Source organism: Phaenicophaeus curvirostris, chromosome 4, assembly GCF_032191515.1.
Source record: "Phaenicophaeus curvirostris isolate KB17595 chromosome 4, BPBGC_Pcur_1.0, whole genome shotgun sequence".
Taxonomy (NCBI): domain Eukaryota; kingdom Metazoa; phylum Chordata; class Aves; order Cuculiformes; family Cuculidae; genus Phaenicophaeus; species Phaenicophaeus curvirostris.
Genome location: NC_091395.1, coordinates 65,115,622 through 65,132,963, shown reverse-complemented (window position 1 = coordinate 65,132,963; position 17,342 = coordinate 65,115,622). Strand labels below are relative to the sequence as shown.

The following is a 17,342-nucleotide window of genomic DNA, read 5'->3' as shown; positions in this document are numbered from 1 at the left end:
CAGCTAATCTTTCATTTATGAAGCTCACATTTCTCTATATGTTGAAGCACACACTTGACATTTGAAAAGGAGCACAGCTCTGTATAGCAACGGTCTTTCTTTGACTAAACTGTGTTAGTCTTCAAATCAGTGTTAATAGAGACTTAACATTGCATGAATAAACTTCAGGTATATTTGAGTTACAGCCTAATGTAGAAGACACCTGCCTTTGGATTTACTGCTGTTGCTTTTGTCATCTGGTGTCGATGCACTGTATGCTGGGCACAAACAGAACAGGAAAGCTGAATGTGTGTTTCTTCACCTTCTCAGAGTAAAGAGTAAGTTTTATATAAAGTGTGCATCTTATGTTTGCAATTATTATAGTATTAATGCATGAAAATGATCAAGAAATATTTATCACTGTAAGCCTCTTCTCCTGTAAAATGTACTCTTATATACCTTTTCCAAATAAGACGAGATGAAGGCTTTTCTGAATAGTTTCTGTAGGTGCCCCAAAGTAGAGGAGATCAGACAGCAACCTTGCCAAAAAATGTTTATGTGCTGACAAAGCCATTAAACACTGTGGACAGATGTTCAGTAATTACTCTCTGACTCCTCTATGGAAATCTACATGCACAGCATATATATTCACTACCTTGTGCAGGTCAAACTTCCAATCACAAGTCTGGACCCAGGCTGTATACTTACACACAAAATACTCCTCACAGACAATATCTTGATAATTTTTTTTCTATACTCCTGGTTTTAGACCCTGGGATCCCAGAACATAGTATTGGTCTTACTTTTTTTTCTTGCAACAGCTGTTCCTGGAAAAGCTTCCAGCGTCTCTGGCGGTGGGTCTCCCATTTCTCCAGCTGAGGGACCAAATTCTCCTGCCATTCCTCTTTCAGTAGCTCACATTCTCTTACAGACAGGCCAGTCACAACAGGCAGGGTCTGAAGAAACAGCTCTGTCACCAACTCTGCTAAAGCATGGGAAGCTTTAGAGTACAGCTCCTAACAAAGAGGGACGGAGAGACAAGTGAGAAAGTGACTCCACTGGCCCTGTGGAACTGTTTCATTCCATGCCTCCATGATGCCAGGGAGGGAACCATGTCTCAGTGAAGACACTGGGCCAGTGACCAACTCCTAGAGCTAAAATGCAATGCCAGTAAAGCTTGAGTTAAAAAAGACTAGGTTTTGTAGATGGAACAACTTCAGTGTTTTAGTTCAAGACACACAAAGGCATTTAAAATGCAACAGTGCCATGAGTACGTGAGACCTTGAATCCTAATTGTTGCCCACATGCAACTGCAATACAAAGAATACCTTGTTTTACTGGCTATAGTGATGTCTTCTAAGAACATTTATTTTGAAAATTTCTGCAGAAACAATGCAGTGTAGCATACCACCTCACAGCCACATTTTCCAATATGCTGATAAGAAATGAATGAGGACAAGGAAAAACGAGAAGTAAAAAGGGACAGTACAGCTTTTAGTTAGGCAAAATTGACATTAATCATGTTAATAGTTGGTGCTTTAAAAGATAATACACTTCAGTGCCTGAAGGACAAAATTATTCAAATTCCTTCTAATGTAGAATGGGTTCAAGCCTAAGAAAACAAACATCTTCTGGTGGTTTTATTAAAACTAGTCCCATATGAGCCATTTTCAATTGCTGAGGCTGTTTTACTCACAAGAAGAGTTTGGGTGATTCAGTCAGATGGCATCCATCCTAAAAAGTCTGTTCAAAACACATACCGTCACTGCCAAATACACAGTGATAACAGGAGCTGTTTGCAAACTTGGTACAATTTGAGATAATCCCTGAGGAGAAGTGAGGGCAGGTAGCTTTTTCCCAGCAGAAGAGAGAAAACGAAGGCACACTGGAAAGGTCACAAGGACACTGCAGTACTCCAGCAATATAGAGAGATACTTTTGTGCGAATTCCACATGATCTTACCAGTCAAAAAAGCTTTATTGCCTGGTTGGTTTTGCTTTCATTGCAAATCAGCATTAACCCTTTTGAAAACACTTATGGTTCTTTCTTTCCCTTAAAACACAGCTAGTATTTTGAAAACTTTCCAGCATTCATGTTGAAAGAACAAGTCAAACAATCTAGCTGTTGCCTTCTTTTAAATACAGGTTTAATTACAATCTCTTAAGTGAACGAAATCTATAACCTCTCCACAGAAACACAGATATATGTGTCTACATGTCAGAAATATTTGTCTGCAGCTCATAGACATGGAAAGTTCTAGTGGACTTGCCTTTTTTGGAGAAATACACTAGTATAATGCACCATTGTGTACCATTCTAACTGCTAGATGTGGTATCACAAAAAAAACAAAATAAGAGGAAAACACCCCAACAACAAAAGAAGATGTTAAACTGCATAGTCAAGGACTCAGAAATAAAGAATGACCAGAACTCAGGCTGCATGTGAAATCTAGTTCTATGCCCCCGTGATGGTAACTTTGGGGCTCCTGTGCTGTTTCCACAGGACCTTTATCTATTCTGTGTTTAAGTTTATCGATACCCATTTCTTAAAAATCTTTATTTTGTATTCCTCATTTGCTGTGAAATATCCCTCAAGGATGCTAATTAACATTAATTAGCTGTTCCACAAACAATAAATAGCTTAACAGCTCCTTGCAGTAACCTTTTCTTAAGGATAAAACTGAGGCACTACACTATCATCAGTATTCACTATACCTTCACGATGAGCGGTCTTAATTTTTTTCACTCTTACGTGTTTAAAGAATGCAGGTTTTTCATAATCCAGCTCCCACTGTCTTTGTTTAACCTCAAAGTGTTCTGAATTCTTGTAAATTGGACTACAGGTTTCTGAAACTGGGAACTGAGCATAAGTATGAGAATTAGCAGTCAAAGGCCTAACAATAGGATACCTCATTTCTAGTGAAACTTCTCACATCTGTAGCAATTGCTCACAATCTGAACATGCCAGTACCATTAGGGTAACATTTGCTACACAAGTGCATCCTGTGCTGAAGGATGGATCTCCATGACTCCTTAAATATCATAGTTATTAGTTCCTGTTACTTAATCACCTGTGTAATTGTGGACCTGGCTCAGCTTGCCAACATTCATGCAAAATGGTTTGTTTGAATTCTCTCTGCTGCATTTTATCTTAAAATCCAAGTCTCCAAATTCTGGGATTTAACATAAGCTCAAAGATCCTATGTTTCCAGTCTCTGTATCCCACACATTTAAAGAATGATGACTCTGTCTCTATAAACCACCTCTTCTCTGAGCTTTTCTAGCCTTCCAGGATAAGCAAACTCTCCTGCCTTTACTGGGCGTACAGGGATATAAGAATTGCTCTTGTGTTTGAAATAGTTCAGAAGCAGTCTATAGGAGTCTGTGGCATTTCTACTGTGACCTCAAAAGATCTCAAGCAGGGTGTTAAGAAACTCTACTCTTAAACAGAGTTCCACCTATGGCAGCTAAATCATGTTGTGAGACATTTTGCTGCAGAACTGATAACACTTCCCTGGCACGCTGACAGCTCTTTATTGTTATTTACTAGGAAATCTTTCGCACAGAACATAAAAAAAGGTATTTTGTTACTTGCCTTCATGCCATTTTGTTTAAAGACCAAGTGAATAGTTTTACTTGCACTCCTTGCAGCTTCAAATTATACTGTACACCTACCTTTGGCACTACAAGAGTGGGTGCATATCCAGGACAAATGTGACTAGGTCCTGTTCCCACAAATTTACTTACTTACATCACTCATTAATTTGATGGGCCGAGTTATCACCAAATACCTAGATCAAAGGTGGGTAAATAGGGGTCTGCAAAATACTTAATGGCCCTCTGCTGAAACAGGTGTATAGTAGGACAAGAAAGTGGGATGAGAATTCCAGGAGCTGTTCTTCACATCAGTAGTCCTTTTAAAAATGAAAATGCTGGGTGAATGCATGGAGGGAAAGCAAGACTACGCAGCATGTTCTTTACATCTCATGTATGCTGCAAACTGGCACATAAAACAAGAGGAAGCCTAGTCAGGTGCTTTAAGTCCCTGAGACCATAATTTTTAACAGGACTGAATATTGTTCACTTTAAGTTCTGTGCAGGACACAAATCCTACACTTGCTGGTCTCATTTGTGGTCCAGGATCTCAAAAGAAACCACTGTCTGTAATGACTATCAAACCACTAACTTCTCTTCAGTATTCAAGGTACCACTGGCTGCCAGCTTTTTTAATCTTAACATTTAATCATATGGACATGAGACCGCAGGCAGCCCTTGCGATCCAGACCCTAACATGACAGCATTCTCTTCCCAGAGAATAAACAGGTACAATGTGATTGTTGCATTGCTTAATGCAGCACTTGGGAAAAAAAAAAGCAGTGGACTGGCCTTTTCAGATTTGGTAGGGGGGAATGTTTAAGTCTATATTTAGGAAAGAGTGCAGATGTGATTGAATTCTACCAAAAGCAACCCAAGCTAACAAAATAGTTCAAAGCTACTTGTTCTCTAAGGAACGTACTCAATCTGAACTGGCAATGAAGTCTGTCTGTGAAGAAGGACAGCACACTATGTATTATAAAACTTAATTTTTCACAGGAGAAAAAAAATGTTAAAAAAATCCTACTGCTGCTGAGGTCTTATTTTTGGACTAGAACACCTACAAAATAGCTCTTACAAGCCTCCTGATATACCATCTCTTGTTTTTAGAACTTTTACTTAATGAAATTTATTCAAATTGATTCCATTAATAGAATAGCTGATTGCAGTGTTGAATGAACCTGTTTGTAGTATCTGGCAGTCAATCTCAAAGCTTTTCAAAAAATCTCCAGAGAAATTCATCAAGCATAAAGAAATACCATGGGGTGTTTGCAGAAATAAAATGGGCTCAGATTAAAATGCTGAGTGCATATGACTTTCAAATAAGGCAATAAATATATAATTTTGTCAAAAACCAGGGGAAATACACAGCTTATCAGATTCTACTACAAAACCAAAGAACAATATTAATTTCTTCCTCAAACTTAAATGATTAAAAGGTTCCTACATGCAGATGGGAGTAAAGTGAATAATGAAATTGTGAAGCAGCAAAATGTATTTAGAAAGGCTGGTTGTACTATATTTTAAATGCCAGCCACTGGCTAGTATATATTATCTTCAAGGTGCAACCGCACAGGTATTTGTTAACTTGTGATACAACAGTATTTCATTAAAATAATTAAAATCTGTGGTCAAAGCTCTTACATATATCTCCAGAAGCTCACCAGCTTGGGCATTTCTTTAGGAGGCAAGAGATTCATCTCCCAACCCACACTGTATCTTATTAAGGACAGAGATTTAATACTCAGATCCTATATCCCATAAATACTCCAAATGTTCTTTGACACCACTGACCACTAGAAGATACTTCACGTTAAACTCAAGCTAAATGGGAAAAAAGCTGATTGCATGTACTTCTCTTCCATGTGAAGAATTTTGGAATGCTAGTTGCAAAACAAAACTAGTACTCTGCTTTTACGCAACCTAACACCAGTAAAACACAACGACACTGAAGTCATCCTTAGCATGACCTAATAAAAAAAAAGAAAGGTTTGGAATGGAGGTTCATTGAAATTCTAGTTTTGCCCTCTCACTGGACTTTGATTCAGGATACAGTTTCAACCTTCTCCTTCTGTACACTCTTTTTTAGAAATGTGTCTTTGTATATGAGGTAATGACCTTTACTAGGTCTAACTATTAACAAACTATCAGTAAATTATGGTAAAATCCTTGCAACTGAAAATCTACCTAAGCTGAAACAAAACTGCTACTGCGACACAATATCCATTGAGCATGCGATAAATCTGGAGACTGTGTATATGAAAACATTAGACTGAGCAATTCTATTATCTCTGACACAATTCTTCCTTTGGTTATGACATTCTGTGATTACCAATATCACTTGCCCCCACTCCTCAACTTACACTTCAAAAATTAGTTATGGAGCCTGTGTCTAGGCACAGATTATTCACCTACAGCACACAATTGGCTAAACGCTATTCTTCAAATATAACTCATTCCTACGCTACCCTCCAAATATAACTCATTCATTCACTTCAGGCATCAACAGATTCCCTTGACCTTGGTTAAATCATTTTAATTGATTTATTCATGTGTACACAAACCAAACCTACTCAATTATTCTATGCAAACAAAGTCAGCTTCCAGATCACTGCATTTTTACATATTTATTCACCAATTTGGATAATTCTTTGATGCACTGTATCACTATGGGCTACGGTTGTGCTAGAGGGTTACATAAATCTATCTTGGCAAACTCACAAACTGTTTAAAAGCAGTAAAATGAACAAATAAAAAAGGCATAGAAATTTGAGAAGGGTTTAGAAGAACATTGTGAGGACTAAGCAAGGATCTTCTCCCACAAGTGAGCAGCACTTATAGGTAACTGACATCTTTTCTTCTGTCCCCTGTATATTTACTGGTTCTCTATTTGGTCACACAGTGACCTTTTCCTTATATTTTAATATCACCTCTTGCACTGAGGTTATCTTTTTACTTATTCAGGAAAATAAGTCTGTGAGGCTTGCTTCCCTGCTTGCTTATAATAGGACAAGCCAAGGTAATCACTGAAAGAAATCAAGTCATTCTAGTGCACAGCTGAAGGAGGAATGGAGGATCCAAACATTTTATCACATGTAAGTCTTTGTCACATATAACACCTTGCCAGGCCATTTTCTCTTGGGAAAAAAAAAAGGTGTAATGGCCTTCAAATACAGCAACTAAAGTCTGTGAGCTTAGGGCAATGGCTGGACACTTGGGCTTCTGCACTTGGCTGAATTACTTTGTCAGAGTGTAACCCTTGGGAATGTTTTATTGGCTGTCTTCCTTGAGGATTTATTCTGGTTTGTCATTTACAGTGCAAGTTTTGATACAGTACTTCAATGAGGGTGGATTGTTTAGACCCTGGGAACCACTGACCTGTCACCCTCCCCTCTGTGCCTGGGAAGATCATGGAACAGATCCTCCTAGAAGCTCTGCTAAAGCACATGGAGGACAAGGAGATGATTAGTGGCAGTCAGTATGGCTTCACCAAGGGCGTGCCCTGACTGACCAACCTGGTGGCCTTCTGTGATGGGGACATGGGAAAACCAACAGATGTGATCTATTTGGACTTCTGCAAAGCCTTTGACACTGTCCCCCACAACATTTGATGGGTGGACTGTTCGGTGGATAAGAAATTGGTTGGATGGTTGTATTCAGAGAGTAGTGGTCAACGCCTCGATGTCCAGATGGAGATCTGTGACAAGAAGTGTCCCTCAGGTGTCCCTACTAGGACCAGTACTGTTTAATATCTTCATCAACAATTTAGACAGCAAGATTGAATACGCCCTCTGCAACTTTGCAGATGACACAAAGCTGAGTGGTGCAGTTGTCACACCAGAAGCTGAAAAACTAGCTGGTTTGAACCCAACTGGGACATAGGTCTTGTAGCACTGTGCTGACCGTTGTCATGTGATTAGTCTAATGTTTGCTTGCTTGCGTCTATCTGAGATGCAGTAACACAACTGCACTGTGGAGTATCTCAAATCCCTGTCATGTTCCCATGAGTATCTTTGCCTTCCCCACTGGCAGCAGTAGCTTCACTCTAGCAGAAATCCAGACAAACTAAGTGAAGAGGCAAAGCTCCAATGCCCAGGGAAAGGCTTCTGTTTGTCCAAGCTGAATTTCAACTCCGAAAGCGTGGTGGAGCACAGAAAGATGCAAACGATTTGTGACTGTAAGATGCATCTCCTTCCCTTACTGGCAAACCTACTCTTCATTTTATGCCCCAGGACAATGTGTAACCACTGCACTCCCCTCAGCTGTAGAAGTCAGAACAGCTCCGTTTACCTACAGGAGGGCTATGCTAATTTGTAATTTCTTTCTTACTTATGCTATTTACAAAGTAAATTCAGAAGCAATCTGTTCTAAAATAGTCTGTAGTATCTATATTTAGTGTTAAGGAGAGAAAGCTCAATTGTTCATCATGTTAAATGTCACAATAGAAATGTTTCATTATAGACAAAAAAAATGGAAATTAAGATTTGTAGACCCTCATTCAACAGATGCCAGTTGTATCACAGTACTTGCAGTTTTTCACGTCTAGCAGTGTTTGTTTGGGTCTAGGAAAAAGACAGCAGCTGTAATATGGAATATAAGGGGTTAGAGCTGCATGAATTGGCAGAGTTCAAGTTTGTGCATCTCTCCTGGCAACTTGGCAATTCTAGAAACACTTAATTCACCCAAACCAATTTTTCTTTAATGAAGAAGAAAACTTAGTTAACAGTGCGGAAAGAAATAGCATTTTCAGTCTGATCTTAGCGTCACTAAAGCAAACTACACAATAAATGAAAGCAATATAATTTCACAAATGAGATGGAACTGTACAGGGTAAAATTTTATTTGGTCTCCACAGGCTTCATGTGAATTGAGGAATGGGGTGGAGAAGCTAGTAACTCTGGAGAATGGACTGTAAGCAGTAATATCAACAGACATGTTAATTCTTATTCAATTAAATAGCTTTGTAGGATTAACCTACTGTGGTTCACTAGCCTTAAAGCAAACTTTTCCTTTCTCCAAAGCAATAGTCTTCTCAAATATCCTATTGCTTGCACTATGACATAAAGCTATGGCAAAACGTTGTTCTAAATACAGTGGCTTTGTATATTACCAACTGAATGTGAAAAAGTGCATGTGAAGTAGTGCTAATTAATATTGTATGGGTATCTCATTCTAAAGTGACAGGGACTACAAGTTTCCACAACACCCTGATCTGGTTATAATTAATCACGATAAGGATACTGTTGAGCTGAATGTGATTAGTTCCAGCCTAATTAAAGGTCACTGATGGTTACAGTTTTGGGCTTCATCAGTTAGGTCACATTATCTTATTTTTTCGGTGCAGTTGGAAAATAATTAAAGATGATGCAAAAGCATGAAACACCTACTTATTTTCCAAATTGGTAACATAAAGTATAAAAATATTACTTACACCAAAGATCCAAACTTATTTCAGAGAACTAACCAATGTCAAAATAATTTCTCTGAGAGGAAAAGAGATAAGAAAACTATTTTTGGAGATGGAGTGAACTAAGAATAGTACCATCCTACCATGGTGCAGAGGACATAATTATGCTATATAAATGAACTCCCTCTTCTGGTAGTAGTGCCAGACATTGTATGCTCTCAACATTATTGTAGCCTTGTTAGCCCGCCAGGCAGCATTTTTTGGCAGACCACATAGATACTTTCTGACTAATATGAGGTTAGGAAATGTAGTGTCTTGGGAAGATAATGGAAAAGGCAAGCTAACGTGGAAGACTGTCCTGGTTTGCCAGCCTAGCTTCCTGGAGCTGCCATGATCTCCTGCAATTCCCCAATCCTCCTTGAGGCCCATCATTGTGTAGTGCATTTAAAGAATCTTAAAAATTATTTTAGTAAATGACACGTCACTAGAGGTGGCACCTTGTAGAGATCCACAACAGCCTCTGTGCTCTCACAGTCATCCTCTTCCTCCAGTTCCCACTGTGCTTGCCAATGCCTCTCTAGCAGCTCATGGTAAGCCTAGAAGAAACACAATAGGTATATTTAAATAGCTGAACAGCTTTTGATAGCTTCTTGTGATCGTCTTTTTCCCTCCTCTGATTCCCTTCCCACACCTGATAAAAACAGCAAGTGCTTTTCTGGAACTGTGACTCAGAGGGAAATGAAACTTGCCTTTCCACCTTAATTCGAGCACAACCATTCTTGAGTATAAAGCTTCATAGCGTCAGCCATTTGGGGTTAAATAATATGTATACAATACAGAAAACATGAAATTATCTTATTGGCAATCTGCTTTCCTGTGTATGAATATCAATTCATCATTGCCAGTACTATGAGGTGCAGAACAGCCATCACACACCTTAGTTATAGCTGTATTACAATGTATAGTGCTTTTGCACTGGGATTGGTCACCATGTCCCAGGGTACTGTCAGATGGCAATCAGCCTAAAAGGCTGATCTATGACTTGATCCTGATTTGGTCCTTGGTCAGATTTAAGAGGGATGCCATGTTTTTCTTCAAGCCTGGACCATGATGTGTTGGAAGGATCATGTGCTGTAATGGAAGACTGAATTTCACAAAGAGCATCCCATTCTATAGACTACTAAGTGGTCTTATACATAAATATTCCATATTTTGATTTAAACTGCCAAGTGCCCTTTTACACTTCTGTGGTAAATATGACTTTCTTCATTATGTATGTCAACAAGGCTCTTCTAAAGAGCACCAAGTGCTCATAAACTCTTCATGTACAGGCCATTCTTGTAGAGGTTGACATTAAAATTCACACTTATGAGGAAATCACAGCTCACCACAGAATTTGATGAGTTAATTGCTTCAACTTGTATGCTTACCAAGGGTAGGGCTGAGTAAGACTGGGTTACTGTAACTAGCTCTTTTTTGCTTGTGTGCAAATTTAAAATGCTTCCTTTCCACAGGAAGCACAGATGAAGGAGGCAGACTCTAACCTCGACTGTCTAGGTTGTTCTGTCAAAAAAATCAAAGCTGCAACCAACTTGTGTTCAGAAGAACACTAGGAAAATTTTTTCACAGAAAGGGTCATTGGGCACTGGAACAGGCTGCCTAGGGAGGTGGTTGATTCACCTTCCCTGGAGGTGTTTAAGGCACGGGTGGACAAGGTGCTGAGGGGCATGGTTTAGTGATTGATAGGAATGGTTGGACTCGATGATCCGGTGGGTCTCTTCCAAGCTGGTTATTCTATGATTCTATGATACCCATGTGAACAAAGTTCAATGCAAAATCCACCTTCTTCATTGGTAACCACTTAAAATTCAGCAGAAAGGTCAGTTATTGCCGAGGCTGCTACTATGGTGGTGTAAGCCCTGATGGAAAGGAGAGGGGAAGGCAGAGAAGAAAACTGCATTTGATGGATACAGCTCTGAGCTTATGGTAAGGATTCAGCATCAAGCCCTTCACTGCTTGGCTAGCTGTGAAACCATGAAACAGGTTTAAAATACCTGCCCAGGAGGAGGGGATTGTTCACACAAAATAACTGCTGGAATATTTAAATCAAATCATGGGAGCTACATATATATATGTTCTTATTCTTCAAAGAATCTCTGCACTCAATCCCATTTGGTTCTGAGACAAAAGGCACTCTCTGCTGTGGCAGCAGGAAGCCTTAAATTTCTGACTTGTTTTATTATTTGCACACATTCATAATATTAAGCATTTCATACTATTAAGATTCAGTTCTGTTATGTCCAGCAAGAAGTGCAGGCTGCCCATCCCTGCTCAGCCTGTCATAAGCAGATCGTCAATCTACAGTTTAACCAAGTGTATTTTTCAGCCTTCTAAGGTGAACAGAATAGAACATGCCTTGCGCAAAGCTGTATGGCTCTGACTTTGCAGGGGAAAGGTCTTAATATAAAATCTCTAAGCTTTGTTTAAGGAAGTTTAGATGTGTCCAAGAGTTTTGAATTATGTGTTTAAGGATAATATATTCACAAGTGCTCAATGGCTAAAAAATGTGTGATAGAATTATTTGGCTCATGTTATGAAAAGCCAAAGAAGTAAAATATACTCTACTATTTTGAAGTGCCTTGAACTTTTTGAAGTGAGGTGTTGCCAGACAGGTGCTCCATATAAGAAGAGTAACTTACATTATCTAATTCATACAATATAATTAAAGAACTTAAATTATTTCTTTTCATTAAAATTGAGGATTAATAATTTCTTAATTTCTTAATAACTTGGGACTGTAACTCTCAGCAGTAGTAGTTTTGCAGTTCTCAGCATTTACAGCTAAGAACTCTGATTTCAGATATACATTCTCAAAAATAACAATAGAGCTTTACAGAAAATATAGCCAAGAAAACATGACACTGGCCATTGTGTACCATATTAAACTATCTACTGCAAATCTTCTCTAAAATACCCTGTCAGTGATCATAATGTTTTCCCTCCACTTATGTGACACGTGATAGTCTCTTGAATCTTAGTAACCTCACTCCCAGAAAAGCAATCAGACCAGTGCAGTCTGCTTTCTTCTGAAATGCAGACCAGATACTTTCCTCCAGAGATTTCCTATATTGAACCTAACACTTGGTATCCAAGTAAAAGATGTTTTCACAAAACATGTAATCTAGCATTAACACCCTTTGGCATTTTCTTCCAATGTGACAATATCAACGCTGGAGGTAAAGACCCTGGGGAACTGAGGCAATAGATGGTCTGAACCTATCCTACTTGTGCTTCTGTACACGATTCTCAAGACAACCCAACAATCCTAATTTTACAGAACTGGGAGAAATCTTTGACATATTTAGCCTTAAAAACTAATGGAAAAGTGAAAATAAGCTTTTACATGCTCACCTTAAGAAAATCATGAACATTTTCAATATGAAAAGTTTTACTCAAGAGACTCCCTTGTTCGGCTTCCTTCATGTGTTTGTACTCTTCTCTCTTCTTTGCACGGCACTCCAGTCGCTTCAAGATCAGGTCTTTACTTTGCTGCATACATTCTGGAACATAAACCAATGATGATTAGCTACCACAACTCTACAGCAAGAAAGAAACATCTGCTACTGTGACACAACATAAGCTCACAGTGATCCATTAGTGAGTGGAATAGGCAAGTAATTACCACGCAGGATTTCAAATTTGATTCTTACCTTGATGGTCTTTTCAGATGTGAACTTTTGTGTTGTGACATGGCAGTTACATTCTTTGAATCACAGCCATCATGCACCCTCCCTTTCACTGCTGCTGCTTATGCAAAGGCATTGTATTAGTTCAAGAAACAGATTCCCATGTGCAGCACCCTAAAGCTCCCCATCCTGCTTTGGAAAGATCCAGAAGGGGCTCACTACCTAATTACAGATATGCAAATGCTGCTGCAAGAACAGCGGTAGTAACATATGGTTGGGAGAAAAGGTCTAGAGCAGTGCTAGTTCAGATTAGCTTGAACTGCCAAACAGCCATCCCAAGTTTCCAATCAAGAAACCTCCAGCAAAAGCTGTTAAGGACCCTCTGATTTTGTGTTAGTAGAGTGAAAAATTTGGGACCAAGTTCTTCCCCCGCTTGATCCCTCCAAGCGATTTATAAATTCATGAGTCTGTCTGGACCTTGTGCCGCAGAGCAGAATTGGTGCTTATGATGTTCTGCCATTACTTCATGTCTCCTTGCCTATCTACCCAAGAAGAACTTTATTCTTTTCTTCCACCATGCCCCAGACCAGAACTTCACTCAGAGGAAGCAAAAAAATACCCATCTGTGGCTACTGTCCTGCCATCACATCATACGGCTTTAACTCTGAAGAATTATTTTGAGGATAAATAAAGGAGCACAGTACTGTAGCACCGAGCACGTTACTTATTCTCCATGCTGATGTATTGTGTTTACCCACAGGCTGATGATGTACTGACAAAACACTTGAAAAGGCACTGAAAGTCCTGTAATAAAAATGTCATCCGAACAAATGAAGCAACTGTTATTTTTAAACACTATCTGATTCTTTACTACTTGCTTGTTTGTTTCCTAGGAGCAGAGTCTTGCGGGCTTTGTGTTCTGCTTGTGAATTATAGCTACAGTTTAACTTACACAGTTAGGAGCTCATAAGCAACGTCAACATAGACTCCCATGTGAAAATGCTACACTCTAGGTTTTTTTTTTTAAGAACGTCATTTCTATCTAAAACCAAGAGATTGAAAATGTCCATCTGCACAGGCTGTAGTAACTGTAACATATAGTTATATATAACTATAAACACCTACTTTGCATAAAACCAAGGCCTCGACAGAGGTATTTTTGCTTTGCAACAGAAACTTGACAAAAAGTTCACCCTCAAAAGATTTCCAGAAGACATCAAGCTGAGTGACACAGTTGTCACACCAGAAGGACATGATGCCATCCAGAGGGACCTAGACAAGCTGGAGAAGTGGGCCTGTGTGAACCTCATGAGCACCAAACTAAATACTCACCATTACTGAAATGTGCCAGCTGTTCCCAGAAGGCCTTGTGGAGATCCATTAGAATTTCTTCCTTTTGTTGGACTGAGAGAATATTCTTTACAGTTAAATGGTCCAGAATATTTGACACAATATTTAATCTACATTTGCACTCTTCTGGTATATAGGACTTAAGTAAATTGATCATTTTCACCATAAGCTCCCAGTTGAATAACCTTTCCTGAATGTCCTAAAACAAGCAGAAGGAAACTGTTTAGAAACCAAGAATGGTCTTTGGTTGTGCTTGTCCTTTCATTTAATGACTCATTCCCAAACTACGCAGAAAATTGCAAAGGCTTCTCAAGACCATGTAAATAACAATCTTCATATACTTAGATACTTCTGAAAACTTTGACCAGTGTAGGACAGCCATGGGTTCATTTTGAAATGAGGACAAATATCTGATTTTGATACTGCTGGGATTCCTTCAAGAACGCAGTCAGCTGGAATTCAGTAAATATACTAAAAGTTAGTATAATTATCTATAACCTAGCAGCTTCCATTACACTATTATAGCAGCAGCTCAGTATTATAGTACGGAGTGAAATGTCTTGGGTGAAAACTGCAACTGCTTTGGACAGTGCTGCAAGGCTGGAAAGAGTGTGGCAACTACGTTAGCTAACAGAGACACACAGACAATGAACTTTGTAATGAGATGCAAACACGACAGTAGTGACTTCAGGCAGGAATATTTCCTGTGCCTGTATCTAAACATCTCATTTGAAGTCTGCCCATCTGAAGGAACTTGCTGTACAATAGCCTGGTGTGGGTAAAGTGTAATCAGATGTAAAGACTGTTTTCATAACTGGCCCACTCAGTTTACTTAGCTGCTCCAATGTAAAACTAACAAGCTAATAGTTACTGTATCTGTTTATTACTAAGACAAATAAAGCTAGCTATCAATTTATATTCTCCAAATTACTAATAAACGCAGTAGGCCACATTCTGACGGTACTATTAATCTGTAAATTCCAGATCTGTACATCCTGTGCAAAGCAAATTAAGGATATGTTAGATCTAGCACATTGCTGGTGCATCTATAAACACAGTTTTCCCCTATTAAGACCATATCACTAAGAGATATTAAGAGTATTTAATTCAATTAAAGTCATTGGACAGAGACAATCACCCTCAAATTTAAATTAGGATTTTTCAGTCAAAGTGCAATAAATACTTTGAAAGAAAAATCTCCTAATGCCCAGGGTAATGACTCTCCTTCATCATTAGATCTAGTGCTTTTGCTCCTGGCTCACTGGCTGCATTAATATCACTTTTTCCTAATGTGACTGCCTACACAGTATTTGAGATTTACAACTCTAGTGCAAAGAGTTCAGCCTCCTGTGAGTCTTTATAAACAGCAATGAAACTTCAGCTCTTTGCAATAAAGCCAAAAGAGACAACTGGAGTAAGCAGTATGCATCTGCAGGCAGGACTGACAGACTCCATGCACTTCCATCATGCTTTGTGTTCAGATTGCCTACATCTCTCTCAATTTTTACTTCTCTTTGTACTTTACCATTGCCTGCAAATCTTGAGATTCACTTAATAAGCTTTCTACTGCAATCATCTTCTCAGTCAGATTCTTCGTTATCTTCATTGCTTTTGCACTTGAGCATTTTGATTGGTCCAAAAAAGCCTGCTGGGCTTTGTCAATCAGCTTCCAGAAGGCTTCCATCTGTGGAATAAGAATCAAAACCCAATCCATATTCCATCATTAATCACCTAGTATTTCATTACAGTGAGAGGCATATGCGTGTACTGAGATACGAGTCACCGAGTCTACAGACAGCTTTCAGTGTTAGTTATAGTGAACATTTTGCGAAGCTAAAGAACCTGTTTTCTATATTATGATACACATATTGGTGCCTTGTAACTAAAAGGTCAATCATGACCTTTTAAAATGTAGTTATTCTGTGTAAATCACCAGGAATTTGTTGTTAGTTCTCCACATACTGCACCTATAAAAGCTTATTATGTTATTAGCATTAATGGGAAAACCAAAAAAGATAACAAACTGCAGCCCTTTCTTTCTGGGAAGTTTCTTTAGCTGTAGGAATAGGCATTCCAATCAAGCAAGATTTTTGCTAAAAAAGAGAAACTGAAAATTATCGTTTTTCACCATCAAAGGCTTTCACAGCCACATGCTACATAAGCATCATATTAAATCACTGGAAGTAAGTACTACTTGTGCAGTATCAGCACATGTATGTGCCCATTCAGATATATTACTGCATGGATAATCTCTAGTTTTAAGCTCCAATCACACAAACACTTATGACTGCACAACTGTGAATATTCTGTCGTCTTCAATAAGTAAATATAAGGATAAGAAAATGTATCCATAGCCAAGATTTGTATTAACTACCTCTGTGTTTTCCAAAAAACTGAGACTATGGCATCTATGAATCTGAAAAAAAACCCTTTATATTACTGAGGGAAACGTGGATTAGTTCAAGGTCCTGATCTATATGAAACTGCATACAGCAGAATCATTTTCAATACCGATGATAAGCATCTGCTAGCATAAGAATGACAGATCCACTAAAGGATGACTGCCACTGGTGAATAACTGCCTGCTGTTGCTCAGGTAGGCTGCCAGAGAGTTTTTATGTGCCTAACTCTGGAGGACTCTAGACAATCAATTTTTCACGAGCAAAGTTAAATTTCAAAAAGAAACTTGACACAGATTTACCACCATTAACAGGATTTCCACTATGAAGTGAAAAGCACAGAGAATCACAAGAAAGCTGAGAAAATCCCCAGTGAGGCACTTAACCATCAGACATTAAAAAATATTAATTCCTCTACGAAAAAGGCCCAAGGCTGAGATGATGGGCTGCTTAGTCCAAGGCTGAAGTGCCACAGTCAATCAGTGCAGGCAGCTCAGAGCCATCAGCCTGACTAGTCAGTCTCTCATTTTCATCAGCAGTGAATTTGCTCAAGCCTCAAAAACAGGACTCGGAAGAATAGTATCTTCCAGATTACTTTGTTTACTAGAAAATAATATGCAGAATATCCTTTATCTCATTCAAAGCATGCTAGAATGTAATTATTTTCTTAGTAATTATTTCAGCTTAAAAATGTTTCATACTGTCTTACTTTCATATATCTAACTGAATAATACAACTTATTCAGTTATGGAAGACTGAAGAAAAGGTGCTAGAATAACATTCCTAGAAGTCAGACTATGCCTAGGCTTGAAATAAATCTTACCATTTGACAAGCAAGAGACATTTCTCAGCTTCAAACCCAATGTGATAAAACAGTGTTTGTATAAAAGCCACATTGGGTCCCAAAGGAAGTGGGAAATACTTTGCT

At 38.7% G+C, this 17,342-nt stretch overlaps 1 protein-coding gene across 2 annotated transcripts in view; it reads right to left on the bottom strand.

Moving 5' to 3' along the window:
• EVC (EvC ciliary complex subunit 1) overlaps nt 1-17,342 on the bottom strand; it is a 53,786-nt gene that overhangs the window by 20,929 nt on the left and 15,515 nt on the right. For both annotated transcript variants that reach the window (XM_069856329.1, XM_069856330.1), the window contains exons 8-12: nt 15,541-15,699; nt 13,998-14,214; nt 12,391-12,539; nt 9,477-9,575; nt 783-995 (exon numbers count right to left, since the gene is read on the bottom strand). In XM_069856329.1, the coding sequence (XP_069712430.1) occupies nt 783-995; nt 9,477-9,575; nt 12,391-12,539; nt 13,998-14,214; nt 15,541-15,699 (837 nt within the window). The remainder of the gene's footprint in view (nt 1-782; nt 996-9,476; nt 9,576-12,390; nt 12,540-13,997; nt 14,215-15,540; nt 15,700-17,342) is intronic.